At 48.5% G+C, this 27,571-nt stretch overlaps 1 protein-coding gene across 4 annotated transcripts in view; it reads left to right on the top strand.

Moving 5' to 3' along the window:
- Positions 1 to 27,571, top strand: part of LOC105483917 (collapsin response mediator protein 1) — a 71,864-nt gene that overhangs the window by 20,051 nt on the left and 24,242 nt on the right. For all 4 annotated transcript variants that reach the window (XM_011745006.3, XM_011745009.2, XM_071093899.1 and 1 more), the window contains exons 2-6: positions 5,644 to 5,732; positions 11,133 to 11,317; positions 16,078 to 16,242; positions 20,688 to 20,749; positions 22,705 to 22,785. In XM_011745006.3, coding sequence (XP_011743308.1) covers positions 5,644 to 5,732; positions 11,133 to 11,317; positions 16,078 to 16,242; positions 20,688 to 20,749; positions 22,705 to 22,785 — 582 coding nt within the window. The remainder of the gene's footprint in view (positions 1 to 5,643; positions 5,733 to 11,132; positions 11,318 to 16,077; positions 16,243 to 20,687; positions 20,750 to 22,704; positions 22,786 to 27,571) is intronic.

Below are 27,571 nucleotides of genomic sequence, written 5' to 3'. Positions count from 1 at the left end.
TTTGAGACCAGCCTGGCCAATAATGGTGAAACCCTGTCTCTAATAAAAATGCAAAAATTAGTTGGGCTTGGTATCCCCATCTTATAGATGAGGAAACGGAGGCTTGGTAAATCACGTGGATAATAAGTGGAGTCAGGATCCAAACCCACCTCTGTCTGAGTGTGGACGTTTTGCTTTTAAGCAGCACTGACACAAGAACATGATTTGCTTTAGGTCACTGCTGTCACCATGGAACGAACTGGCATCTCTGACATACCCGAGCTAATCAATTCAGCTGTTAGACTTTGGCTGAGTTTTTCATGAAATGCTTTATTTCTTCAAGGTTTATACATAATAACTTTTTTTGAGATGGAGTCTTGCTCTGTTGCCCAGGCTGGACTGCAGTGGCGCCATCTCAGCTCACTGCAACCTCCGCCTCCTGGGTTCAAGCAATTCTCCTGCCTCAGCCTACTGAGTAGCTAGGATTACAGGTGCCCACCATCACGCCCGGCTAATTTTTGCATTTTTAGTAGAGACGGGGTTTCATCATTTTGGCCAGGCTGGTCTCAAACTTCTAACCTCAGGTGATCCACCCACCTCAGCCTCCCAAAGTGCTGGGATTATAGGTGTGAGCCACTGCATCCAGCCTAGTTTTTACATAATAATTTTTATGCAGAGCATACCATTTTTCACATCTGCTGTTTTCCCCTCACAGTAATCGTGTGAGAGGCAACAGACAGCACTGGTATTTTTTTTTGTAAGTGTGTGAATTTGGTATTATTAATTTTAAAAACATACATTATGTAACATTTACATTTTTTGGTATACAGTTCTGTGCACTCGTATTTCCTGCATGAGAAAGGCAGCCTTAGAAGGCAAGGCCCGTTGATCTTAGAACTTGTAGGGGGTATTCTAAGTTCTATCTTTTTATGAGGTGTCATGGATTCTAGAGTTTGAGAATGTTTAGACATGGGACAGAAGCGTGGCTTGGTGGCTGGAATGCTGGACAGGCCATTAGGAACCCTTGGCTCTAGGCTGCACCCTTACTAGTTGTGTGAACTTGGAGGTCACACCTGTCTGTGGAGCTCATTTCCATACGAGGTGGAATCAGACCTAACATTCCGCACAGACCGTTCAGTGCACATGGCCACAAAGCGCGTAACTCCTTCAAAGCCCGTTTCCCACAGTCTCTTCTGTGGGAAAGTATCTCTTCAGATTTTCCACACCACAAAGGGACCTGAGTTTGGAAAAGATATCAACTCAGTTCTCCTCTGGAATATCCATATCAAATATCAGCAGAGGCAAGGATCTGAAAAGTTCTGTCGTAAAGACATCATTGCTTCCGTTTAACCCACAGATTTCTTTTTTTTTTTTGGTGGGGGTGGGAGGGGCGGAGTCTAACTCTGTCACCCAGGCTGGAGTGCAGTGGCGCGATCTCGGCTCACTGCAAACTCCGCCTCCCGGGTTCACGCCATTCTCCTGCCTCAGCCTCCCAAGTACCTGCGACTATAGGCGTGCGCCACCACGCCCAGCTAATTTTTTGTATTTTTAGTAGAGACAGGGTTTCACCATGTTAGCCAGGATGGTCTCGATCTCGATCTCCTGACCTTGTGATCCGCCTGCCTCAGCCTCCCAAAGTGCTGGGATTACAGGCGTGAGCCACCGCACCCAGCCTTAACCTAGAGATCTCTAAACTCACGGCACCAGGGAACCCCTGTCTGGGCCCGTACCTACTAAAGTCTCTCTGAGCTTGAGTTCTGAAGCACATGGCTTTGAAAATGCTTAAGAGGCAAAGGAACTACTAATTTTAAGAAAGAACATGACGAGGTTGAATCAGCACTTGGCTTCCTATGGGCTTTTTTTTTTCGGAAGTAGACCAGCACCTGAGAGACACTAAGGGCTTGGAGCCCTGGGCGCCCCTGCTTGCAGTGTCTGGTGGTGGTAGTTGGGGAGGGAGTGGATTTGAACACGAGCTCCACCATGTGATTCTAGGAAGAGCATAGCAGGTTGGGCCGATCTTCCGGCACACAGTGCATTAAAATGCCACCTTTCAGACTGAGCCTGAAAAGCCCCCTATTAAATGTGACAAGGCAGACGGGTGCCTGCAGGGTGGCCGTGTTCCGGAAGCCATGCACCAGCTGCTGGTGACTTATGTTTCCTGTTCTGGAGCCGGGGAAACATGCACGCCAGCTTGTGGGTGCTTCCTGGATGTGCAGAGCCCGGGCCTCTTTTTCCCATTGGTCCTGGAATGCCGTCAAGAGGCTTGGTGAGTTTCCTCCCTGGGGATGCACACATCTCTTTTAGGGATACAGATAGGTTGTGGGGCCTAGGAGCAACTTACCTTGAAGCATCTTCCTCCAGAGACCCTCCTGCTGAAGAACAGGATGTGCCTTGTCACACTGCTTTTCCTCTACTCCCAGCTGTGACGTCTTTCTCTCCATCTTCACCCATTCATCTGTCAAGAATCAGTTCAGTCACCCAGACAGCCAGCCTGGCTGTGTCCAAGATGCCGGAGAGGCAGCAGTGAAGAAAACAAAGTCCGTTGCCTCCGTGGAGCTCACGGTCTAGTAAAGACAAGTTTACTATGCAAACTCCAGGCAGTGCCGTCCCCACCAACACCCGTGTCATGCGTCCCCGGGGAGTTGTGTCCCGCACAGCCAATGGGGTAACATGCCAAAGCTGTGATTCCAGTGCAGCAAGTCACATTTTAGACAGACCTAGAAATACATAGTCTGCCAGATGTGCTGTAAGTACTATGAATACATAAAACGGGTAAGGGATGTAGGGTCAGCTGGTGGGGTGGTGGCGTGTGTTGTCCCAAACAGGGCAAGTTGAGGGGACAGCACTCAGATAAGTAACATCAAGCAGGGCCCAAAGGAAGTAGGAGCAGGAAGACTGCCAGGATCCTGGGACTCGAGATGAACTGGGGTCTCGCTGCCCGTGGCTTTCACTCTGAGGGAAATATGATTCTGATGCAAGAAGCTTTGGGCAGCTAACTGCATGATGTGTTTCTGATTCCTTAGTTTGGGTTAAACTCTTCTTCTCTGGGCTTGCAGGGCATTGTGGCGGATGCTGTAAAACCATGGGACCTGGTCCAAGGGCACACTGAAGTGCCTTCTGTACACTTCCTCAGATGGCCTTGGCAAGATCAAGCTCTAGTTGCCCACAGTGCTAGCCAGGTCAATATGCACTCTATTGAACAGGATACCCTCCCTGCAGTCCCTGGAGCCACCTCCCAGATGCACCACTTGCCTCCAGGTTCTTGAGTGAGGCTCTGCTATCAGAGTACCACCTACTGTGGGTTGTTCTTGTCAGTTTACTTTTATTTTTTTTTTTGAGACGGAGTCTCGCTCTGCGCTTGCTGGAGTGCAGTGGCACCATCTCGGCTTACTGCAAGCTCCACCTCCTGATGCAGTGAGCTATGATCATGCCACTTTACTCCAGCCTGGGTGATAGAGCAAGACTCTGTCTCGAAGAAAAGAAAAAAGAAAAGGAACACAAATTAACAAACATTAATAATAAAAAAGAGTGCTTAGTGTTTTCATGCGAAGAATGGGGCACTCCTTTTGGAAAGGAGTTTGGTCATCTTTATCAAGGGCTGTAAATAAGGTTTATGTCGTTTGCCTCAGTTGTTAAGCTTCTGAGAGCCTTGCCTAACAAATCATTCAAACTAAGGAAGGAGTTTTATGCACAAAAATGTTTTTTGCAGCAATACATATCACTGTAAAAACCAGAAAATAACTTCAGTAACCAACAATGGGGGAATTATTAAACAATTTATTATGTATCCCTAAGATGGAATACTTTATGATTATTTTAAAAATATAGTCATGAAGCGGGGGGGTCAGGCACAGTGGCTCATGCCTGTAATTAATCCCAGCACTTTGGGAGGCCGAGGCAGGCAGACCACGAGGTCGGGAGATCAAGACCATCCTGGCTAACACGATGAAACCCCGTCTCTACTAAAACTACAAAAAATTAGCCGGGCATGGTGGCGGGTCCCTGTAGTCCCAGCTACTCAGGAGGCTGAGGCAGGAGAATGGCATGAACCCAGGAGGTGGAGGTTCACGCCAAAGGCCCTGTTTCCAAGATCGCGCCACTGCACTCCAGCCTGGGCGACAGAGGGAGACTCCGTCTCAAAAAAAAGAAAAAAAAAGTATATGTATATATATACATAGTCATGAAGAATGTGCGGCAAGTTGGGATGTGATTATGGTAAAATGCAGGAAGGACAGAATTGTGTTCTTTTTGGTTCCCATAATATTCTGGTTTCTGACTTGCATATCATTCCCTCCGCCCGGAACGCTCCATATGGTGAAGCTTTCTTTGTGTTTATGCATAAACATGTTTACGGCTGAGTTCCATTCTGGAATGGTATTGACAAGTAGAAGAGGGTTGAAAGCCTAGGTCTGTGCCCTTAGGATAGGCTGGGGGATTGAAAATGCCCTTTGGAGAACATCATCTGAATACATGAATATTTACATAGACATATTCATACAGTCCTGTGTGTGTGTGTGTGTGTGTTTATCCGCCTTCCTCTAATGACACATCCATTTATCTATCCATAGTCATACAGAGTGTAGATATAGGAAATATAAATAGACTGTTTTTTAGACTTATTTTCTGGGTCTACGCTTTCTCTGCCCAACCCCCCAGATAAGGTTGGCAGCGCCTTTGCTTGGCTTCCATGGCAGGTCCCCACTCTTCTCCTCTTCAACCCCACATACCCTATGACTTGATAAACATCTGTCTCTCCATCTGTCAACCCCGGAAAGCAGATTCCAGCTCTATGCCTGGTCCCCTCTGGCACTCAGAGCATCAGTTGGTAGCTGATCGGTGCTTGGATGAGTGAGCGGATGTGTGCACTGTGGGGAAGAAAACAGAGGAAAAAGGGTGGGGAGACATCAGAATGTCAACCGGGAGTTATACTGGGAAAGTGGGGTTTTTAGTCTCTTCACTATCTTTTAAAATGTCTCTCAGTTGATCATTATCATATTTAATAATACCTTGATAACTCCCTGTTCTACAAATGACCCAGTTTCTTCAACAAATGAATGACATTCAAAAGGGAGGAGGGGCCAGTGCAGATGCTGACAGAGACTGCCGAGATGATGAGGCAGGTGTGCTATGGGGTCTGGTATGGCTCTTGATTCAAACCTTCCAACTACAGAAAGACATCCATGAGTCAATCAAGGAACATTGAACAGGGCCTGATTATTGACTGATAGGGAAGCTATTAAATTAATTGGGTTCGTTGGGATAATGGATTCTGGTTTTGTTTCTTTAAAAAGTCTTTACCCCTTTCCTGTTTAGAAAAAAAAAAAAGTGCATCTTGCTGCCCACACTCATTTCTCGGGGCAGACGGGAAGTGGGTTAGCAGTGAGAGAGATCTAGTAAAGTATTTCTAGGTGGAAAGATACAGTGCTTGGACTTTGTTTTAAAACATCTCGGCAAAAACAAAACAAAGTGAGAGGGGAGAAAGGTGAAAGGAGAACGGGAAGTGTTGGATAGAGAAGTATTGAAGCTGGTGATGGATCTGGGATGGGGAAGTTAAATGCCTTGACTTTTGAAAATATTTGATAATTCTTTCATTCGAAATTAAAAAGAAAAAAATTTCTCCTGGCTTTTCTCCAAGGAACCTTAATACTTTGCCTTGCTTTGCAGAGTGACCGACTCCTCATCAAAGGTGGACGGATCATCAACGATGACCAGTCCCTTTATGCTGACGTCTACCTGGAGGATGGACTTATCAAGTGGGTTGATCAAAACGGACCTTTTAAGAAACCTGTGTCGCCAGGCTGCCTGGCCTTAGATGGAATGGAAGGCTGGCATTCTGCCCTGGAATGACAGGGCTGTGTGCCTGTGTTTCAGGGGTAGAGACCTCACAGAGGTTGGGGGAGGTGCACGCTGCGGGTGGACAAGGGGCTGGCATTTCTCAGGTGCCCCCCTGGGCTAGGCTCCCTGCCACACAGCTGAGGCAGCTCCTCTCATGCAATGCTCACACAAAAGCTGCAAAATGCCGACATGTTTCCTGTTTTGTGGTTTTGGAGGCAGCAGGCCAATGAGTCTGGGTACCTGGCTTCATATGACGGGGTGAGTTAGGGTCAAGGCCCGGATTCCACCCTAAGACAACTGAATTCACAGCTCTTCCTTCCACCTACCCACAGTTTCTGGAATTGGGTTGAGGGGAGCAGGGAGGAAGGAGGAATGTGTGGCTTCCAAGCCCGGCCTTGGCACTTAAAGAAAAGATGGACGTTGGGGCTGGAGTTTCCTTTACTTTCTTCTCATTGGCTCCCTCCTCAGTCCTGCTTACGACAACCCAGGTGTCTTAGCCAGCTCTGGCTGCCGGAACAGAATGCCACAGGCTGGGTGGTTTAAATAGCTGCAGTTTATTTCTCACAGTTCTGGAGGCTGGAAGTCCCAGATCAAGTGGCCATCAGGGTTGGTTCTTCCTGAGGCCTCTGTCCTTGGCTTGCAGACACCACCTTCTGGCTGTCCTCGGGCTCTTTCTGTGTGTGTGCACACTCCTGGGGGCTCTTCTCCTAAGGACACCAGTCTTGTTGGATTCTGACCCCACTCTTGTGGCCTCATTCAACCTTAATCACCTCCTTAAAGGCCCCGTCTCCAAAGGTAGTCCCATGGGGGTGGGCTGGGGCTTCAACATGAATTTTGGGAGACAAAATTCTGTCCATAACGCCAGGCAGGGGTCTGTAGGTGGCCTTCACTTTTCTTTTCTTTTTTTTTTTTGAGACAGAGTCTCACTCTGTTGCCCAGGCTGGAGTGCAGTGGTGCGATCTCAGCTCACTACATACAACCTCCGCCTCCCGGGTTCAATCGACTCCCCTGCCTCAGCCTCCTGAGTAGCTGGGACTACAGGCATGCACCACCATGCCCGGCTAATTTTTTTTATTTTAGTAGAGATGGGATTTCACCATGTTGGCCAAGATGGTCTCGATCTCCTGATCTCGTGATCCACCTGCCTCAGCCTCCCGAAGTGCTGGGATTACAGGTGTGAGCCACCGCGCCCGGCTGGCCTTAACATTTTACTGGTGGGTGAGGATCGGTACAGTTCTCCTTCTGGGAGTTGTGCCCTGGATTTGCTGGGTGCTCAGCCTCTTCCCTTGAAATCTGGAAGAGGAGAGAAGGACACTGTTTCAGGATCCAGCATGAGTGGTTGGCACAAGAAGGAAAGGCAGAGGGGAATTGGAGCTAGGGGAAGGCAGAAGGGGATTGATACCATTAACAGAATCATCCTGGGGCCCGTGTGGGCTTTGGGGATGATGATGCAGGAGGAGGAGGAGGAGGCTGGGGGAAAGGGGCTGTGGAGTATTGGGGGCATTGAAAGAGACTACATATGCAAATCACCCAGCGAAGAGGGGTACCCAGAACAGTTGAGCCCTCCCTGCCTCCCCCCAGCTCACCCCCCAGTTCTAGTCCTAAACTTTGACCATTTCAAGTCCAGCTCGAACCTCCCCTCCTCTGGCTTCATTCCTTGCTTACTCTTCTGGCCATAATGAAAACTTGGGACTCACAGAACTTGCAGGCTGCTGTCACCTCAGAGCCTTGCACCCATCAGTCCCCTGCCTGGAACACCTTTTCTCCCTGCCCCTCTGCCTTCCCCTCATCTCTTGTTTGTCCTTGTGGGCCCAGCTCATGCGACTCCTCCTCCAGGAAGCCTTCCTTGACCCCAAGATGGTGTGGGGTGCATCCCTCTGTCCCCAGAGCCCGTGAGCTGCTGTCTGTTGCAGCCCTCGTCACACTGCATTGCTCCTTGACCAGGGCCTCGCCTCGTGGCCCCCACCCTGGGGCCCAGCACCAGGCCTGCGGAGTAGGTCCTGGAGCGCCAATTCAGGGAAAGCATAAACAGATGAATGTTGGCCATCAGGTGGTGAGGGTGCTCCTGTCAGCTGCAGGGCACCTGGATCCCGAATGGTTAGGAAGGCAGATGGGGGGTGGGGAAGGGTGTCAGGATGCGTCAAAAAAATGAGGTTTTCTAACTCAACCATGGCTTAGATATAGAGAAAGCAACTCCGAGGGAACACCCCTTTGTGTGGGGTTTTGGGCTTCTGAAGCCTGAAAGGTAAAATGACCCTTAGAATGATCTCGTGGGCTCCCCGCTCCCACACACCACCTGCTGCTTTGATCTGACCACATCCACGCCTGTCCTTCCCGGGCCAGGCCCCCTTATAGAGGGCCTGCAATCCCAGGGGGTATACAGATGGAGCAAGTGGCCATGGGTTGAGCTGCATTCATTAAGTGCCTGCTGTATGTATGAACATCAAGGATCCTAGGACTCCGGCTAACCTGGCTGTTGAGGAAATCTGCAGTTTCCCTAAATTCATTATCTGTCAGCCCCTCTTGGTCGTAAACCCCTTTTACTTGAATCCGTTGCTGAGAAGCTCTCTGAGTGTCAGCAGTTCTCCTCTGGCCTTGTGAAGCTGAGCGAGTGACAGTGACTGAGACCTCACACGGCCCTCGGGTGTTTATTCTGAATGTGCATCCTGCAGGCGGAGAAGGGTAGGTGTGGAAGAGCCAGGGACCAGCTGTGCTCACCCCAGGGACCACCTGGCACGCAGAGGCACAATTATTCTCCTCCACTTTAATTAAACCCCAAGAATCCTTTAATTTTGTGGCCATTTGCCAAGTTTTCTTAAGAACCGTTCAGCTGTCGTGATTCATTGGATTATGATTCATCGGGGTTTCCATTTAATTCACTTAGCCTTGGTGAATCAGGTGCCGGTGGTTGAGAGTTTCTTCTGCACTGTGGGGTGATGGTGTTGGGGGAGGGGCGTCTGTCTCATTCACTGAACTGAGCTTCCTCTCTCCTCTTTCCCTTTCAAGCACGTTGCTATTGAGCACCATTCAGTGAGTCCCGTTTAGTTTAAACCCAGTTCAGGGAGAATCTGGCTTCTATATACGGGAAGCAGGGCAACAGTAAAGCCCGCTGGTCAGAGCTCTGATCTTAGTCTTGAGTAGACCTGGGCTTAAATCCAGGCCCATCACTGACTTGCTGGGTGGCTTTGGATGAGTCACTACACCTCTCTGAGTTGTGTTGTCCTCTTTTGCAAAATGGGAATACCTCCTACCTCACAGGGCTGCTGGCGGGAGACCAGAGAGGGTTTGTTAAGAGGCTATGATTGTGCCTGGTAAGAAAGAGCCTCTGGCTGCAGAGATGGCACTCATTGTTGAACATTAAGCATCTTAGGACTGTGGCCAACCAGGCTGCTCAGGAAATGTGCTATTTCTTAAAAAAAAAAAAAAGAAAAGAAAGAAAGAAAGAAAGAAAAGCCAGGCATGTTTGCTCAAACACTTTGGGAAGCCAAGGCAGGAGGACCCCTCGAGCTCAGGAGTTCCAGATCAGCCTGGGCAACATAGGGAGATCCCATCTCTACAAAAAATTAAAAAACAAAATTAGCTGGGCATGGTGGTATACACGCCCGTAGTTCCAGCTACTTGGGAGGTTGAGGCAGGAGGATCGCTTTGAGCCCAGCAAGTGAGGCTGCAGTGAGCCATGACGTGCACTACTCTACTCCAGCCTGACTGACAGAGATCCTGTCTCAAAAATAAATAAAAGAACCTCTCATCAGAGTACTTGTTGGCCCCCACAGCATGGTGACTCGGTCACAGGCTTGAATCAGACTGAGCTGTGATTCTGCTGACACTCATGCGTAGGTCCGTGCCCATGTGTAGACACACCATGCGCATGTCTACAGCCAGTGGCTCTTCTGACTGGACTGTGCCCAGGTCTTTGCCTGGGTTGGCATTTGGGGTGCTACCCTGTCCTCTGTTAGAGCTGGTTGTGAGCATTCAATGAGAGAAGCCGTGATGCGCTTAGAAGACGCTGTTCTCCTGTTGCTGTTCCTTTTAAGTTAAGGGCCAGGTGTCTTCCTGACCCCTTTCCCTTCAGCTGTTGGCAAGCCCACACGTTTGGAGAGGACGGCAGAAGGATTGGGGAAGACAGGATTTCCCTCAGTCAAGTTGGACATTCTGGGGATATTATAAGCAGTGGCAGTGGACATTCTGGGGATATTATAAGCAGTGGCAGTGGACATTCTGGGGATATTATAAGCAGTGGCAGTGGACATTCTGGGGGTAAGGGATTGGTTATAAGCAGCGGCGGTGGACATTTTGAAGGTAAGGGATTGGTTATTAAAAGCAGCGGCGGTGGTGATCCTGGTGGAGGTGGACATGTGTGGTAACATTTTCTGAGTGTCCACCTTGTCCCTGGCACTGTGCGGTCCTAGGCTTATTTCCTGGGTTAAGAGCACAGTGTGTGGCACCCACTTTTTCGGGGGAGCCCCAGCTGGGATCTGCTTGCTGGCCCAGGTTCTCCTGGGAGCCCAGGAGGGCAGGGGCTACTGTCTTGGTTGCCTGGCTGTGGGTTCTGTCTAGAACTGCACTTTTGGTCACTGAAGCAGCATCTTCCTGGGTCTTTACTACTGGTGTTTCATGTGACTTAGAAAATTAATATACTGCCCAATCTCAAGAGTTCACAACAATTGCATTTTTTTTTTTTTTAAGTAAAAATCACTCACAGATCTCATGGTCTGAGCCAGACCTTGACCTTGGACGCTGCTGGGTCCTTTTCCTGGTTCTGGCTGAGCCTCTTCCCCCAGCGCCTTGATAGACCTCCTGACTCTGGTGCCAGCAAATAAAAGCCAGAAGCCACCGTCATCAATAAGTCACCTACAGAGATCCCCGGGGGCTTGGTTTCTCTTTTCGTAGGCTCCTTTCCCTCCTTCCCCATTTGGAATTTACCCTCCTTCTGGAGGAAGTTTTCCGGCACCTGCTACATCGGAATAGATGTGACAGTCAGCGTGTGCATCATGCTGGTCTCACCTCTGTTGGACTGAGCTCTGCCACCCCCTCCACCTGGAAGCCTTCTTAGATAACGGGCTGGATGAAAGAGCCCCTCCTCGTGTCCCCTGGCTCTCTCTGCTATACTGGACTCTAACAGTCTGCCCACCTGCCTTACCTCCTGTTAGACTGTGAGCCCCCTGAGGGCATGTGCCCTGCCTGAGTTATCTGTCTACCCAGGGCCTTGTGAAGGGCCTAACTCAGAAATGTTTATTTAACAGAACTGAAGCTGTGGGTTGACTGCCCATTCTACTTTTCCTTTAAGAACCAAGGCTGTCTCTGTTGTTTGCCTCCAGACAAATAGGAGAGAACTTAATCGTTCCTGGTGGAGTGAAGACCATTGAAGCCAACGGGCGGATGGTTATTCCCGGAGGTATCGATGTCAACACGTACCTGCAGAAGCCCTCCCAGGGGATGACTGCCGCTGATGACTTCTTCCAAGGGACCAGGGCGGCCCTGGTGGGCGGGACCACGATGATCAGTGAGTGACAGTCCCCTGCCTTAGGGACATAGACTGTGAGGTCCCCTCTTCATCACCAGCATCACAAGTGCTCAGTGTGTTTGAGGCTGTCTGCGCAGGGTGCCACTGGATTTCATTCTCACTGCAGCCCTAGGACACAGGTTGCCGTTTTACAGAGCACACCATGTGTGCCACTGGGGCTACCCAAGATGGCTTAATAAACAACATGGTTTTATAGGCACCAATTTAAAAAAAATATTTTAAAAATATTGAAATACCATCTCATTGGTATAATTGCTTAGCATGAGACTGAAGTCACATTTAGATTTTTAGAAACAAAATTTGTTTAAAGAAAAGCATTAAGTGAAGAAGACATGGATTATAGGGAGATAAAGCAAAAAAAAAAAAAAAAAAAAGAAAACCCTTCAACATGATGTGAAGATGGCTGTGGTTTCAGAACCCGTGACATAGGTATTATTGTGACAGATGGGAGAATAGAGGCCCAGAGAGGTGAAGCAACTTGCCCAAGGAGACATAGCTGGGAAGTGGTTGTATTAGTCAGTATTGCTGCAGTAATACTGTGATAAGACCGCATAACAAACAGCCCCCAAATCTCAAGCAACACTTGTTTTTCTCATTTGAGGGTGTGCAGGAGTGGGCATGGGGCTGGAGTGGCTGTGCTCAGCTGCGGGTTGGACTCGGACACCATGGGTCTCCCATTCTGGACCCAGTGACTCCCCAGCCACTCTGTTCTCCTGGTGAATGGCAGAATGCAGGGGGTTCTGGCTGAAACTTGCCTCCTCTCACTGCCTCATCTCTTCACTTCCATGCTGCAGCTTCCACCCACATTCTGTTGGCCAAGGTCAGTCACGTGGCCAAGCCCAAAGTTGACAGGAGCACATTGTGCCACAGAGAGCCCTGGTGAGGCTGGGGAGGGAAGGAAATACTGTGGGCAATGAGACCAGTCCCCAACAGTGCTCGGTCTGGGAAACTGGATTCCTCCTCCATAGCCCTGTGCAGCCCGATTGCTGTTTCTTGTGTTGATTTTGAAGAGCTGCTTTTGCTTGAATTCATTTTAATAAGCAATTTGAACTAAATAGGCCACAGTTTATTGTAAATGTTCTGTCAACTGTTAGGCTCTTCAGTTCCAGGCTACTTGTCTGTAAGCTGGCCCCAACCCTGCCCATCTCTCCCACTTCTTCACAAAGGAGTCCCTTTGGAAGCGTGGTCTGTGGGCTGAAGCCCACTGCTATGGGCAGAGTTTGCCAAGTCCCTGAGCCAGGAGTGGGGCTCGACTTCTGAGGCAAGCACTGTCCTGATCCCTCTTCCAAAGGGCAGCCCGTGGATCTGCTGGATGGGAAATGGGAGGAGGATCTAGACTTGGACTTGGATCCCAGCAGCCAGGGTTTGAACCCAAGCACACTGGCACTCGGCAGGCAGCTGCATGACTGTGGCCAGCACTCGGCCTCTCTGAGCCTCAGCTTCCTTGTCTGTAATGTGGGCCTTACCGTGGGAAGCGCCTAGGGTGGTTTGGAGACGTACATGAGATTCCTTCATGTAGTGCATGGGACATGAGAGTTCTGAGAGATGGGCACGGAAGTTCCGGGCTCAGGGGGACTGCCTAGGGCAGGGGAAAGAGTCCTGGATGAGGAGCCAGGGTTCCTGGGACATCCCCTGCTTTTCTCCATCACCAGCTATGAGATCCTGGGAAGCCCTGCCCTGTAAACCTTATCCTCCTCGCCTGTGAAGGGCAGTTTCCAAAGTGTGTTTCATGGAACACCAAGAGCCTGTGAAAGCACACGAGGACCACAGTCCGGGGCTCTGAAAGGGTCCCCGCCCTTCCCCATCTTCATTCAACAAATGTTAATTAAGAGTCCGCACCGGGTGCTGTATCAGGTGAACAAAAGCAGGAAAGATGCTCGTTGTCAAGGGCCTGTCATCTCTCTGGGAGTCACTAATCATCCACATGTATGACTAGAAACTGTGACTCCTGCTGCAAAAGAAGGGTGCACAGTGCTTTGAACTGAGGGGCGGGGCCTCAGGGAAGTGTTCTCTGAAGAAGTGACATTCGTACAGGGATCTGAAGAATGAGTTGGAATTAACCAGGGGAAGGGGTCAGAGAAGAGCAGAGCCCCGGGAGGAGGGAATAGCATATGCAAAGGCCCTGAGGTGAGAACACACCTCCCATTCCAGACACTGCAGGGAGGCCTGCGGGGCAGGGGTGTGGAGATTGAGGGATGACATCCTGTGAGGCAAGGCTGCAAGGAGAGGACAACCCTGAGCCTCGATGACCTGATGAGGCTGTGGCTCTTTCTCATATGGGTGACAGGCAACGTTGAGGTATTTTAAGCAGGGAGAGATGTGAACTGTTCCGTGTTTTGGTGAGACGGTAATAGAGTGGCCGGGATGGGATGTGGCAGGACCAGCTGGGAGGCGATGGCATAATACAGCTGAGAGATGAGGGCGGCGTGGCCGTGGGCTGGGCAGAAGTGGACAGCTTCTGGGTTTTATGAAGGCCAGTCAACAGCCCTCGGTGCTGGGTCAGACATGGGGGCATGCGAGGGAAAGGAAGTGGCACGGGTGGCCTGGGCCTCTGGCTGTGGAACTGTTACTTGGTGATGTCCACCACAGCTGGGGTGGGGATGGGGACAGTACTGCATGGGGTTTTGGACATTCTGGTTTGGGGGAGCTTTTGAGTCATCTCGGTGGAGAAGCCAAGAACACAACCGGGTTCAGAGTTCTGTAGCTCAGAGCAAGTGGTGTGTTTCAATGAGCTGGTGCAAAGAAAAGGGATCCAGTCAGTGAGCCTAGTGAACAGTAGGGGATGGAGTCCTCAGGATGATTGAGAAGTGGCAGCCAAAGAAGTAGGACAAAGGAAAGAAAAAGCCAGAAGGTGGCGTTGCCATGGAAGCTGGAGAGGAGCGAGTTTAAGAAAGGAGGGAGGGACCTTCTGTGCCCCGAGAGGCCAAGAAACTGAGGACTGCATGCTCCCGTTAGACCTAGAGATGTGAGGGTCATATTAGCAAAGGCTGATGCTTTAGGTGGATGGAGGTGTGAGTGGGAGGAGGAAAGGTGAGACTTCTCTTTTTGACATCTGCCTGTGAAGGGTGGGGGTGTGAAGAAACAGGGCAGTAAGCTTCAGAGTATATGAAGTCAAGGGAGGTTTAAAAGACTGGAGGCTCCCCTTTCTCATCTACTTTACATTTAAGATTTTATTTGAAAAAAGGATGATGAAGTGAACTTGTTTGGTCTCGGAGGTCCTTTTCATCTTGGCATTCTATGCCAAAGGAGGCAGCTTGGAGCAGTGGGTAAGAGTTCAGACTATCTGACAAGTCTTGGATAACCTTCCTTCTTCTGCTTACTAGTTGTATGCTCTTGGACAATTGCTTTACCCTCTTTGAGCCTCAAGTTTTTCATCTGCAAAATGGGGATATTAATTTTCACTTTACAGGACAGTTGTGAGGATTGAATAAACGAGCTTATGTAAAGCTTTTGTGGCACTATCTGACAAATAGTGAGCGATGGTGGTGATGATGACAATGGTGGCGATGATGGTGGTAATGAAGACTGAAGATAATGGTGATGATGTCATTGCTAATTAATGGTTATGGTTAATGATAGTGACAGTGATGGCAATATGACAATAATGATGGTGAGAGTGATTATGAAAAGGTTGGTGATGATGGTGGTGATGATAATGGTGGTGATGGTGATGGGGTGATAATTGGGATGATGATGATGGTGATAGGATGGTAGTGATGAAGATGGTGATGGTGATGATGATGATGATGGGGTGATGATGATGATGATGGTGATGATGATGGTGATGGTGATGATGGTGGTGATGGTGGTGATGATGGTGGTGGTGGTGATAATGTTAGTGATGATGATGGTGGTGGTGTGGTGATGGGATGGTGATGATGGTGGTGGAGTGATAATGATAGCGGTGATGACAGTGGATGGTGGTGGTGGTGATGGTGGTGATGGTGGTGATGATGATAGTGATAGTGGTGGAGGTGATGATAGTGATGAGTGATAATGATGGTGATGATAGTGGTGGTCATGGTGATGATGGTGAGGTGATAATGATGGTGATGATGGTGGTGGTAGTGGTGATAATGGTAATGACGAGGGTGATGATGGTGATGGTGATGGTGATGATGGTGATGGTGGTGGAGGTGATGATAGTGATGAGTGATAATGATGGTGATGATAGTGGTGGTCATGGTGATGATGGTGATGGGTGGATAATGATGGTGATGGCGATGGTAGTGGTGATAATGGTAATGACGAGGGTGATGATGGTGATGAGTGATAATGATGGTGATGATAGTGGTGGTCATGGTGATGATGGTGATGGGGTGATGGTGATGGCAATGGTAGTGGTGATAATGGTAATGACGATGGTGATGATGGTGATTATGATGATGGTGATGGTGCTGGAGGTGATGATAGTGATGAGTGATAATGATGATGATGATAGTGGTGGTCACGGTGATGATGGTGATGGGGTGATAATGATGGTGATGATGGTGGTGGTAGTGGTGATAATGGTAATGACGATGATGGTGATGGTGATGGGTTGATAATGATGGTGATGATGATTGTGGTGGTGATAATGATGGTGGCTGTCATAGTGATGATGGTGATGGTGTGATAATTATGGTGATGATGATGGTGGTGATGGTAATGATGGCAATGATGGTGGTGGTGGTAATGATGGTGGCTACCATTGGAACACTTGAGTCTAAAGCATTATGATGCATATTTCCCTGTCCCAGTTGACCATGTTGTTCCTGAGCCTGGGTCCAGCCTACTGACCTCCTTCGAGAAGTGGCACGAAGCAGCTGACACCAAATCCTGCTGTGATTACTCCCTCCATGTGGACATCACAAGCTGGTATGATGGCGTTCGGGAGGAGCTGGACGTGCTGGTGCAGGACAAAGGTCAGTTAAAGCCTCAGAACGGGGTTTTGAGGAATCCCTGGTTCTTTGGTAGATCCAAGGATTATGTGGAGTGAAAAATCCCCCTGTCTGCATCTGCTCTGAGCCTGATTATGAGCTGCCCTCTGCCCCATGACAGTGAGGAAACAGGCTAGTCCCTTTACAGAGTCCATCCTTTTCTCCTTGAAAACCTGTGGGCTGTCCTTGTTCTCAGAAGCAGATCCAGTCTCTGCAGCCTACCATGCTAGGCCCTTGCTCATCTAACCTCAGTTTTCTTTCCTATCACCCTGATCACTAGCCTGGCTGCCATCTCTGAAACTGGCTATGCTGCGAGGCCCTTGCTCATGCAGATCCCCTGCCAGGAATGAATGCCCTTTCTCCTCTGCCTGCCCAGTGCTACTCACCTTCGAGACCCAATTCAACCATTACCTTCTCCCATTTCCCCACTCAGAATTGCTTCCTTCCTTGAATAGCCAATGCTGGTTACTTAGGCCTCCTCTGGGGCACTTTTTCCATTGTTCCTGGATTATGGGATGTTGTCTGTCTGGCTCTTCTGTCAAACCCTGAGTTCTGTGAGGGAGGGGACCGTGTCTGTATGTCCCTGCTTCCCACCTTGGCTCCCCTCTGTTTGGGTTCACACCAGCACAATGTAGACACTTCATGGTGTGCATTACAGCGAATGGAGGGGAACTGATCAGAAGACACCAAGGAAGCGAAGAACAACAGAACGGAAAGAGTCAGGGCATGAGCGATCTGTACAGAAAGGGGCAGTCCGGGCCCCTCTGAGGAGGCAGCCTCAAATGGTGGCGCCTCAAGGAGAGCGAGGGTATGTTTCCCCAATATTTAAAGAAAGTCAGAAAATGGAAGGAAAAAAATTGTTTTCCTCTGGTTCTATCCCCAATCACAATTTACTCTTCATGTGAAGGATTATTGCTTTCCATTCTCTGTGTATTTGGATGATTTTTCCCTATGTGGTTGTGCAATAGCTGTTATGTGGAACCCTTCTTTTTTCACTTAACATTTTACGAGTCACATTACTCTTCATCAGTAACTTTTTAATGGCTCCTAATGTACAATATAATGGTTAATTTGCTTAGCTATTTTCTTTTTATTGGTCATTTAGGCTTTCTATTTGTTTTATTATAAATCCTGTTATGGTGAACATCTTCATGTATAAACATTTGGTTGCATTTCTAATTTTTCTTCAGATTTCCAGAAGTGGAATTAGAAGGTCGAAGGTTTTAGCATTTTTCAAGATTATGACGCTTATTGCCAAGTTGGTTTCCTGAAAGATGCATCCCCTTGTACCCCTGCAAATCCTATGCCAGAATCTCTAGTCCCTGCACCTTTGCACCACTGGGTGTTACTGCTTCTATGAAATTCTTGCCGATTCGATGGGTGAAAGACACCACCATTGTGGTTTTCGTGGCAGTTCTTTACTGATTACATTCAACATTTTGCATACATTTTTCCTTATGTGAGTATCTGATTGTATTCTTTGCCCACTCATCAATTTGCATTTTCATATAGCTGTTTAAGCTCTTTCTATCAAGAAGGCATTATTGGCCATGGTGGCTCATGCCTCTAATCCCAGCACTTTGGGAGGCTGAGGAGGGAGGATTGCTTGACGCCCAGAGCTTGAGACCAGCCTGGGCAATATAGTGAGACCGCGAAAAAAAAAAAAACATAGCCGGGAGTGGTGGTGCAAGCCTCCCAGCTACTTGGGAGGCTGAGCGGGAGCATTGCTTGAGCTTGGGAGGTTGAGGCTGGAGTGAGCACTGCACTCCAGCCTGGCTCGGAGAGCGAGACCTTATCTTTTAAAAGAAAAAGGCATTATCCTTGTATTGCAGTTGCTGCGTGATTCACCGCAACTACATAACAGTAATAATCCAAGGAAATTGACAGTCTTGTATCTTACTTTCCTTACCTAATATTAAGTTCTGAGCAATTTTCCCTAGGTTGCTGCCCTAAGTGAATGGTCGTTTAGGGCGCCCCTCACTGAGATGCGAGGGTCTCTGGAGTGGCAGTGGAGTTTGTAGGGAAAGACACTGGGCTCCATGGGGCCTAGTGGGTCTGTGCTGCTTGCAGGCATCCAGGGAGCCCTGTGCTGTGTGCATCTGGGCTGGGTCACCAGCAGGCGAATGGCGATTGTGCTCAGGTCCTGGCAGCAACCTTTCTACTTTGTATGCTTCTATGAAATCAACTAACTTTTTAGATTCCACATATAAGTGAGATGGTGCAGTATTTGCCTTTCTGTGCCTGGCTTATTTCCCTTAACATAGGGTTCCACAACTTCAACTTTGTTGCTGCAATGCAGGATGTCCTTCTTTACTAAGGCCTCCATTGTGTACATTTACCACATTTATAAAATCCATTCATTCATTGATGGACCCAGGTTACTTCCTAATCTTGGCTGTTGTAAATAATGCCGCAATGAACACGGGAGCGGGGGTATCCCCTGGACATACTGATTTCAATTCCTTTGGATTTTTAGCCGGTAGTGGGACTGCTGAAGTATATGGTAATTCAGTTTTTAGTTTTGTGAGGAGCCTCTGTACTGTTCTCCATAAAGGTGGTGGTGCTAATTTACATTCCCACAAAGGGTGCTCAGGAATTTCCTTTTCTCCACATCCTCGCCAACACTTGCTATCTCTTAGATGCAGGTCTGGTCCTTCCTTCCTTCCTTCCTTCCTTCCTTCCTTCCTTCCTTCCGTCCGTCCTTCCTCTCTGCGGTTTTTTTTCTTTTTTTTTTTTTTTTTTTTTTGACGGAGTCTTACTCTGTCACCCAGGCTGGAGTGCAATGGCGAGATCTCAGCTCACTGCCTCCCATATTAAAGTGATTCTCCTGCCTCAGCCTCCAGAGTAGCCTGGATCACAGGTGCACACCACCACGCCTGGCTGATTTTTGTATTTTTAGAAGAGACAGGGTTTCATCATATTGGCCAGGCTGGTCTTGAATTCTTGACCTCAAGTGATCCGCCCACCTTGGCCTCCCGGATTGCTGGGATTACGGGCGTGAACCACTGCTCCCGGCCAGGTTTTTATTTTCTAATCAGCTTAAACACTCTCAGCGGCTCCACATCATCCTCAGAATAAATCACAAGCTGTCCGCCTGGCTCGTGAGGATGCGCCCACTCCTCCAGGCCGGCTTATTCCAGTTCCTCGGGCCCAGAGCCCCGGCCCCCTGCACCTCCGTTTCCCATCTGCTCGAGGCTGCCTCTGGCCCTTGGGGCTGTGTGAGTGAGCACTGGCCCCTTCAGGAACACTCTCCCTGCCTTTTGCTAGCGATTCTCCTGTTCGTGCTGAGCTGCACTCCCCTGGGAAGCCTTCCCTGAAGCCCCGTGACAGATGCAACCCCCATGCATCCCCCACATAGGGATCATCAGACTGAGTTGTCTTTGCCCGTTGACTTGCTGGTATTCCCACACCCCAGCCCAGATGGCGAGCCCCCTCCGGGCAGGGACTTGTCGTCTTGCTCACAGTTGCATGGCCGGTGCCTGCATACGGAGAGATGCATCAAATATCAGCGAACCAGCTGATTGATTTCCCGAAAGATGCCTTTAGTAACTTCTGTATCCCAAGCGCTTAGCACATGCCTAGCATAGAGCAGGCTCTCAATAAATGTTTATAATATGAATAAATAAGTTAGGGAAGGAAAAGAGAGAGAGAGACGCAGGGAGGGAGAAAAGAAAGGGAAGGAGGAACACACCTGGTTTCCTTTGTCCTAAAACGTTTTAGTGCATCCTTCTCTAAGTCAGAAGGCCTTCCCCAGAAATCTTGATAGTCGTCCTGAGCGTACTGTACAGTCCAGTGCAGGGCATTTCCAGGATGGGAAACCAGCACATTTGGTGTAATGTCCTCTTTGCAGAAATGGGGAAAGTGAAACCCAGAGAGGTGCAGTAACTTCTCCAGTGCTACACAGCAACTGAGGCCTGAACTCAGCTCTCCCGGGCAGAGCAGCTGTCACTGTTGATGTCTTTATGGGAATTGCAAGCACAATTTTTTAAAAAATGGGATAAAAAAGCATGTGCTTTAGGACATTTCTAGAAGCTGCATGACTAATGTCTTTTCATCTTCCTTGCAGATTCTTATTACACCCTTCCTTATCCTTATCACACCCCTCCCTCTCAGCCTGGGGAGTTTCCACCTCCTCCTCCTCCTCCTCCTCTTTCTCTTCCTTCTCCTCCTCTTCTTCCTTCTCCTCCTCTTACTCCTCCTCCTCCCTTTCTTCTTCATCACCTTCAGATTCTGCTTAGGTGTGACTTTCCCTGGAAGCTTCCTTTGACCTTCACCCACACCCTCAGGCTGGATAGGTGCCCCTTTGGGGATCCCAATGGCACTCATCTCTCCTGGTGACTACCACTCTGCTCTGTGGTCATTGATTTATTGGAAAGATATGCTTCTGTTTTTTCTTAAACATTTTTTTTATCCTTTTTATCTTGAAACAGGCGTCAATTCCTTCCAAGTCTACATGGCCTATAAGGATCTCTACCAAATGTCCGACAGCCAGGTAGGTCCCTCACACTCGCCCTCTCCCCTCTTGTCTGGGCAGGACTGGGCCAGCTTTGCCAGTCCAGGCAGCACAGGGCAAGGGAGATTGTGAGAAGCCACGGGGTTCGAGTCCTGATTCTGGCACGGAGTGGCTGTGTGATATGGTGTCAGTTGTTGCCCTTGCTGGCCTTGTGTTCTTTTCTGACCGTGTGAGTGGCATGTAGAAGGGGGTCCCTGGTTTGGCGGCTCCCAAACCTGGCTTATCCTCAGCATCATCTGGAGAGCTCACTCAAATACCAATTCTTAGTGCACGTTACGGATGTTGGGTGTTGGACTCAGGAACCTGTACTTCCCAAAAGCTCTGCATTTGATTCTGGGATTCAGGCAAGGATGGGGACCATTTCTGAGCTCTGACTCAGGAAGACAGACTGCCTGGCCTTCCCTCACAGCAACTGCAACAGGCTAGGCAAGTCACCTTGTCACATTTGTAAGATGGAACATTTCTGGCCCTGCCAACAGCAAACAATTATTACGTAGATGCAGCAAGTGAAGGGAGATGGAGCCGCAAGTTGTTCTTCAGGAGTAGCTATTACGACTTACAGGACACCTGGCCTTCTTATACTACTGGGTCTCCTAGTTTTGTTTCATTGTCACTTTCCTTTGCTCTGCTTGTTAGTGTGTGCAGAAAATCATGGAGGCTACAGCGAAGCCAGGCTGCAAGCCCTGGCCATACTGGCTGCTTGCTGTGCAGCCAGGGGCAGCTCTCCCAACTTCTCTGTGCTTTAGGCTCATAATAGCCATGCCTTATAGAAGCAATTGAATGATTTCATAAGACGAGTAAAGTGCTAGGATGGTGCCTAGCACAGAATGCTGCCATACAGGCATCAGTAAGCAGGGTAACTGGTTATTACCATGGAGATAGATGGGCAATGGGAGAAGCACTTTATGTCCTTCCTTTCAAATAAACACTTGGGGTTACAGAAAATAACTTATCCCAAGATGTCCAGGAGGCCTCTGATACAATCAACAAAAGACATTCAAAGAGCTGAAAATTGGTTCAGTTACATAGAAAACATAGCATGTGATGTGCTGGCATAATTGTGATTTTCACCTGTTTCATTGTAACCACTGGAGCCCTGGGCATGGATGGAATCGAGCAGCCTCTGGGTGCAGGTTCTCAAAAGTGCTTCATGCCTCCACATGTCTTCCCTATTTGCTGAAATAGGGATGTGTGTCGGAAAGCAGGCATCCCAGGGGATGTTGTCTTGCGTGCATGGAGAACAAAGTTGAGATTCAAGTACCCCGGAGAGGGAGCTTCATGGCTTTGGCCCTTACCAGGGGCAAATGCCCAAATACAGATTCTCCTCAGGTAGGAGGAGAACACTGGGCAGTGGGCCGGGCCTGTTTTGGCTAATTGAGAGGATGGTTAGCATACTATATATTATCTGAGTATTGGAGTGATTAGAGAGCTTGTTTTCCCCACCCCACCATTGTCTATAAAATGGTATGGGTTCACATTTTTGTAAGGATGCACACATCTTCTGTGGCATGTGGGTGGCTATGGTACAGCCTCAGCAGATTTAGTTAGACAATTTCTGTAAAACTAACCGTGATTTCTCAGGACCAGTTGTTGCCATTAACACCTACAGGTGTTTCAAAAAAGCCAACCCAAAAAGACAGCAAAAGGCACAGATAGGCACTGAGATTGAGTCTGTCTTCATGCCCTGGGGTGACTTGGACCAGTTGTGCCCCATCCTCAGCTCCCTGCTTTTGGATCTACAAGATGTCAGGGTCAAGGAATGGTCCTTCCAAGTCTGACTTGTATAGCAGCACATTCCATCCATATGAATGTGTCTGCAGAGGCTGGCAGGTGAATGACTGAATGGGTGTGAGAGAAGAATGGTCTTCGTGAATGCACCTGCTGTGATTTGTTTTTTTTAAATCTCCTACCAACCCCTGTTTATCTCTCCATAGCTCTACGAAGCCTTTACCTTCCTTAAGGGGCTGGGAGCTGTGATCTTGGTCCATGCAGAAAATGGAGATTTGATAGCTCAGGTGAGTGGCGTGAATTTCCACTCCTTCTACCTCAGTCTGATTCTTCTTGTTGCAAAAGATTTGATAAAAGAGCATTGGTTAGTGGGGAGGCTATACAATGAAAGGTCAAGCCAGGAACCGGGTGTCATATCAGACACACCAGGTGAGAGTCACTCACACACCATTGGCAGGCCGCATTGACTCTAGAACCTGTTTTCTGACCTGTAAATGAGCACAATATAACTGCCCTGTGAACCTTGGAGGGTTTGCATGAGAGAATGAGGATGTGAATGAAATGCTTTGCCAACCCCAAGGAGGTGTTCCAGGCCAGCCTCCTCCATCTCCTAGTCATGTGACCTTGGGCAAGGAACTTTTTCCCATGAACGCTCTCATTTTTCATCCAGAGACACCCACCTGGTAGTGTTATTGTGTGGATCAAATGATATTATGTGCCGTGGTTTGAATGTGTCCTTCAAAAGTTCATATGTTGAAAACTTAATGCACAAGCTAGTAAGTTGATGGTATTTGGAGGTGAGGCCTTAGGGAGGTAATTTGGGTTAGATGAGATCATCAGGGTGGGGCCCTCATGATGGGATTAGTGGCTTTATAAGGATAGGAAGAGAGGCCTGAGTTGGCATGCACCTGCTGTCTCATGTTTTGCCCACCGCCATGCTATGATGCAGCAAGAAGGCCCTCACCAGATGCTGGCACCTTGTTATTAGATTTCCCAGCCTCCAGAACCATGGGAAATACACTTATTTTCTGTATAAATTACCAAGTCTATGGTATTCTGTTATAGCATCAGAAAACAGATTAAGACATCATGTACATGAGGTTCAGAATCTACACATAATTGACTGCAGCTGTGCAAAAGTTTTGGATAAAATGAGACATGAACATATTTTGATAATTCTAGCTATGAGGTGGAGAATATGTTGGGAAAAGAATGCAAGCTGGGAGTGGTGGCTCATGCCTGTAATCCCAACACTTTGAGAGGCTGAGGTGGGCAGATCACTTGAGGCCAGGAGTGTGAGACCAGCCTGGCCAACATGGCAAAACCCCATCTCTACTAATAATACAAAAATTAGTTGGGTGTGGTGGAGCACACCTGTAATCCCAGCTATTGCAGGTGGGAAGACAGCTATTACAGGTGAGAATGCAGCTATTACAGGTGTGAGGCTGAGGCATGAGAATTGTTTGAACCTGGGAGGTGGAGCTTGCAGTGAGCTGAGATTGTGCCACTACCCTCCAGCCTGGGCAACAGAGCGAGACTATGTCAAAAAAAAAGAAGTCAGCGTGACCAGCTAGGTTCTATTCCAGCAGTTCTCATAAGAAATGAAGAAAGGAGATAGGAGATGGAAGAGGTGAGTGTGACAGGAGGGAAACGCAATCTACAGGACCCAATCTACAGGATTGGGTGGAGGAAGAAGAGAAAGAAGTCAGGGGAGCTTCTGGGTCTCTGGTGCAGAGGCATGGATTGGTCATAATGCTGTAAATCAAGACCAGGCACATAGGGGAAGGTTTGGATGCAGCCAGTAAAGGTAGTTCATGCCAGGCCTGATGCAAAGGGCTTCACATATTCATACTCACAACTACTCCATATGGTAGATATAATTATTCCCATTTTATAGATAGGGAAACCGAAGCTCAGATATGAATAAGTTGCTCACTGTTGCTCACGGGGCAGTAGAGCCAGGATGTTAACCAGTTCCCTCTGGTTCCGGAGCACAGTGGAAGAGCAGCATAATGGTTCAGTGCTGGAGATCTAAAGCTTCACCATTAAGGTTCTTCTGTTGACTTCACTTCTTCTTATCTGGGTCCTTATAGTTTTTCTGCACAATTGACATTCTTTCAAATTCAATGTAAAAAACAAACAGTGCCTTAATTCCATCATGCAAGAGTATTCTGTTCATTGCTAACAGGTCACTGCATCCAGCCCACACTCAAAAAGAAGGGATTATACAAGGGCAGGAATGTCAGGAAGTGAGAATTACTAGGTCCACATCTGAGACTTCCTCCCAATCTGTCTTCTGGCCCCCATGATTGATGACCCTCTCCCGTGCAAATTACAATCACCCCCTCCCATGGTTCTTAAAAATCTCATGACAGCATTAGCTCAAAGTCTGGAATCTCATCATCCGAACCAGATCCAGGTGTGGATGAGGCTCCTTGGCTGTATTTCCCATAATCTGTAGGTCTATGAAGCTAAAGAAGGAAGATATCTTCTCGACCCTCCTGACATACAACATGCAGGGGTGGACCTGACATTTCTATTCAAAAAGGGGAAAATAGAAGGCACCAAGGAGTCACTGGTTCATGGCGGTTCTGCCATCTGGCTGGGAAATGTTGGCAGTTCCTTGATTGAGTCTCAAAGCCTGAGAATAAGTCTCCATAGCTCTTGGCTCTACCTTCTGAGCTCCTGCTTCCATCCTTTGAGTCGTCCATCGTTTTTCATGAAAGGTCGTGCATGTCTGTCGCAGCTGAGTGGTTTTCTCAGCCTGCTTCTTGCTCAGTAGAATTTTGGGGATCAGCCAGGCATGGTGGCTCACGCCTGTAATCCCAGCATTTTGGGAGGTTGAGGCGGGCAGATCACCTGAGTTCAGAAGTTTGAGACCAGCCTGGCCAACATGGTGAAACCCTACCTCTACTAAAAATACAAAAACAAAAAACAAAACAAAAAAAACTAGCCAGGCAGTTGCCTGTAATCCCAGCTACTTGGGAGGCTGAGGCAGGAGAATCACTTGAATGTGGGAGGTGGAGGTTGCAGTGAGATGAGATCATGTCACTACACTCCAACCTGGGTGACAGTGAGACCCCGTCTCAAAAAAAAAAAAGAGTTTTGGGATCCAACTGCTTCTTTTCATATCACATGCCTGTGTTCAGTCTCAGCTTCAAGTATTTTGCTAAGGCAACTCTCCTAAAAATCTGTGGGCCTCCTGTGAATCTCACTGGGGTTCACACTGTAAGACAAAAGGCACCCACCAATTTCTTTCAGATAATCCCTCCGCTACCCTGATGAGAGAGCTGAGAGACACAACGGCAAGCTTCCTAGAGGCCCTGTAGTTTGACTGAGACGGTCCACAGGCATAGCCTTCATCGCTTTGAAATGTCTCTTTAAAAAAATGTGTTTTTTAATTTTTTTGAGACTTAGTCTCATTCTGTCACCCAGGCTGGAGTGCAGTGGTGCAATCTTGGCTCATTGCAGCCCCCATCTCCTGGGTTCAACTGATTCTTGTGCCTTAGCCTCCCGAGTAGCTGGGACTGTAGGCATGCGCCACCACGCCTGGCTAATTTTTGTATTTTTAGTAGAGACGGGTTTCACCATGTTGGCCAAGCTGGTCTCGAACTCCTGACCTCAAGTGATCTGCCTGCCTTAGCCTCCCAAAGTGCTGGGATTATAGGTATGAGCCACCGTACCCGGCCTAAAGGGTTCCTATTTAAAGGATCTCTTTACTGTGACTGATAACACTGGGAGGCACCACCCCTCACCTTTCTGAGTTCTTACCAAGGGACTGTAGAGTCACATCCTTGGTTTCATCCCAAGACTGTTGATGGCTGCTTCTCGCCTCCTGTGAGGACTCACTGGCAATGTCCTCAGAGGCCCTATTTCTTCTTAGAGTCCATTCAAGGCTATTTAAAATGCTGTTTCAGAATTCATTCTCTGCCTGGTTCCAGAGCCTCTTCCATATATTTAGATATCTTTTATGGTAACACCCTCCTTCTGGTAGCAAAACCTGTACTAGTCATCCATGATTGCATAACAAATTACTTCAGAACATAGCATCTTAAAGCAAATTATCTCATGGTCCTATGGGTCCGGACTCCAGGTGCAGCTCAGCTCTTTCTGGCTGAGGGTCTCACAGGCCATAGTGAGTGGCAGGTGGGGCGGTGAGCATCTCAAGGCTCAACTCGTGCGGGATTTGCATCCAGCCTCTCGTAGGTGGTATATTTCTGGATTTAGCTCCTTGCTAGCTGTCAGGCTAATGTGATGGTCTGTTCTTTGCTGGCTGCTGGCCAGAGGCCTCCCTCAGTTCCTTGCACATGGGCAGCCCCAGCGAGGCGGCTTCCTTCAGAGCAGATTAACCAAAGAGCAATAGGTGAGCAGGTCGGCAGCCAGAGTCTCTGTAACCTGACCTTGGGAGTGACAGCCCAACCCTTTTGTCTTGCTCTGCTCATCAGAAGCAAGGTGCTGGGTCCAGCCCATACTCCAGGGGAGGGGACCCCACAGAGTCTTGAAAAGCAGGAGGCAGGATCACTGGGAGTCGTCTTAGAAGTTGCTGCCACACAAATCTTAGCTGATTTTAAACTTTCTAAAAATGGAACCATACAGCACACACACTCTCTTATGTCTGGGTCCATTTGCTCAATCCGAGGCATGTGAGATCCATCCTTTGGCCAGGCGTAGCACTAGCTTTTTCTATTTCATCGCTGTGTAGAATTCCATTGCACGAATCTGCACAGTGTGTTCTCCAGTTGTTGGATATTTGGATAGTTTCACATTTGGGACCGTGATGCGTGAGGCTTCGGTGCTTGTTCTTGCTCCACTCTTGTTCAGCCTTTTATTAAACATAGGTTCACATCTTTCGCTGGTATATACCTAAGAGAGGAATGGCTGGGTGTGTGTAGATTCAGCTTTGGTGGTTACTACTACACAGTTTTCCAACGTGCACTCGCGCCCCCACCAGTGTGGCAGAGGCCCAGCCCCCAGCTCCTGAGTGACACATCAGGGGCTTGGCTCTCCTCACTGCCCTCACTGCCAGCAGAGATTTCGCTGTTCCAGCTGCAGCACATCTTTTGGACATCTGCT

The sequence above is a fragment of the Macaca nemestrina genome, chromosome 3, assembly GCF_043159975.1.
Source record: "Macaca nemestrina isolate mMacNem1 chromosome 3, mMacNem.hap1, whole genome shotgun sequence".
Taxonomy (NCBI): Eukaryota; Metazoa; Chordata; class Mammalia; order Primates; family Cercopithecidae; genus Macaca; species Macaca nemestrina.
Note: the sequence above shows the minus strand (reverse complement) of the source record. Positions and strands in the feature narration are given on the sequence as shown.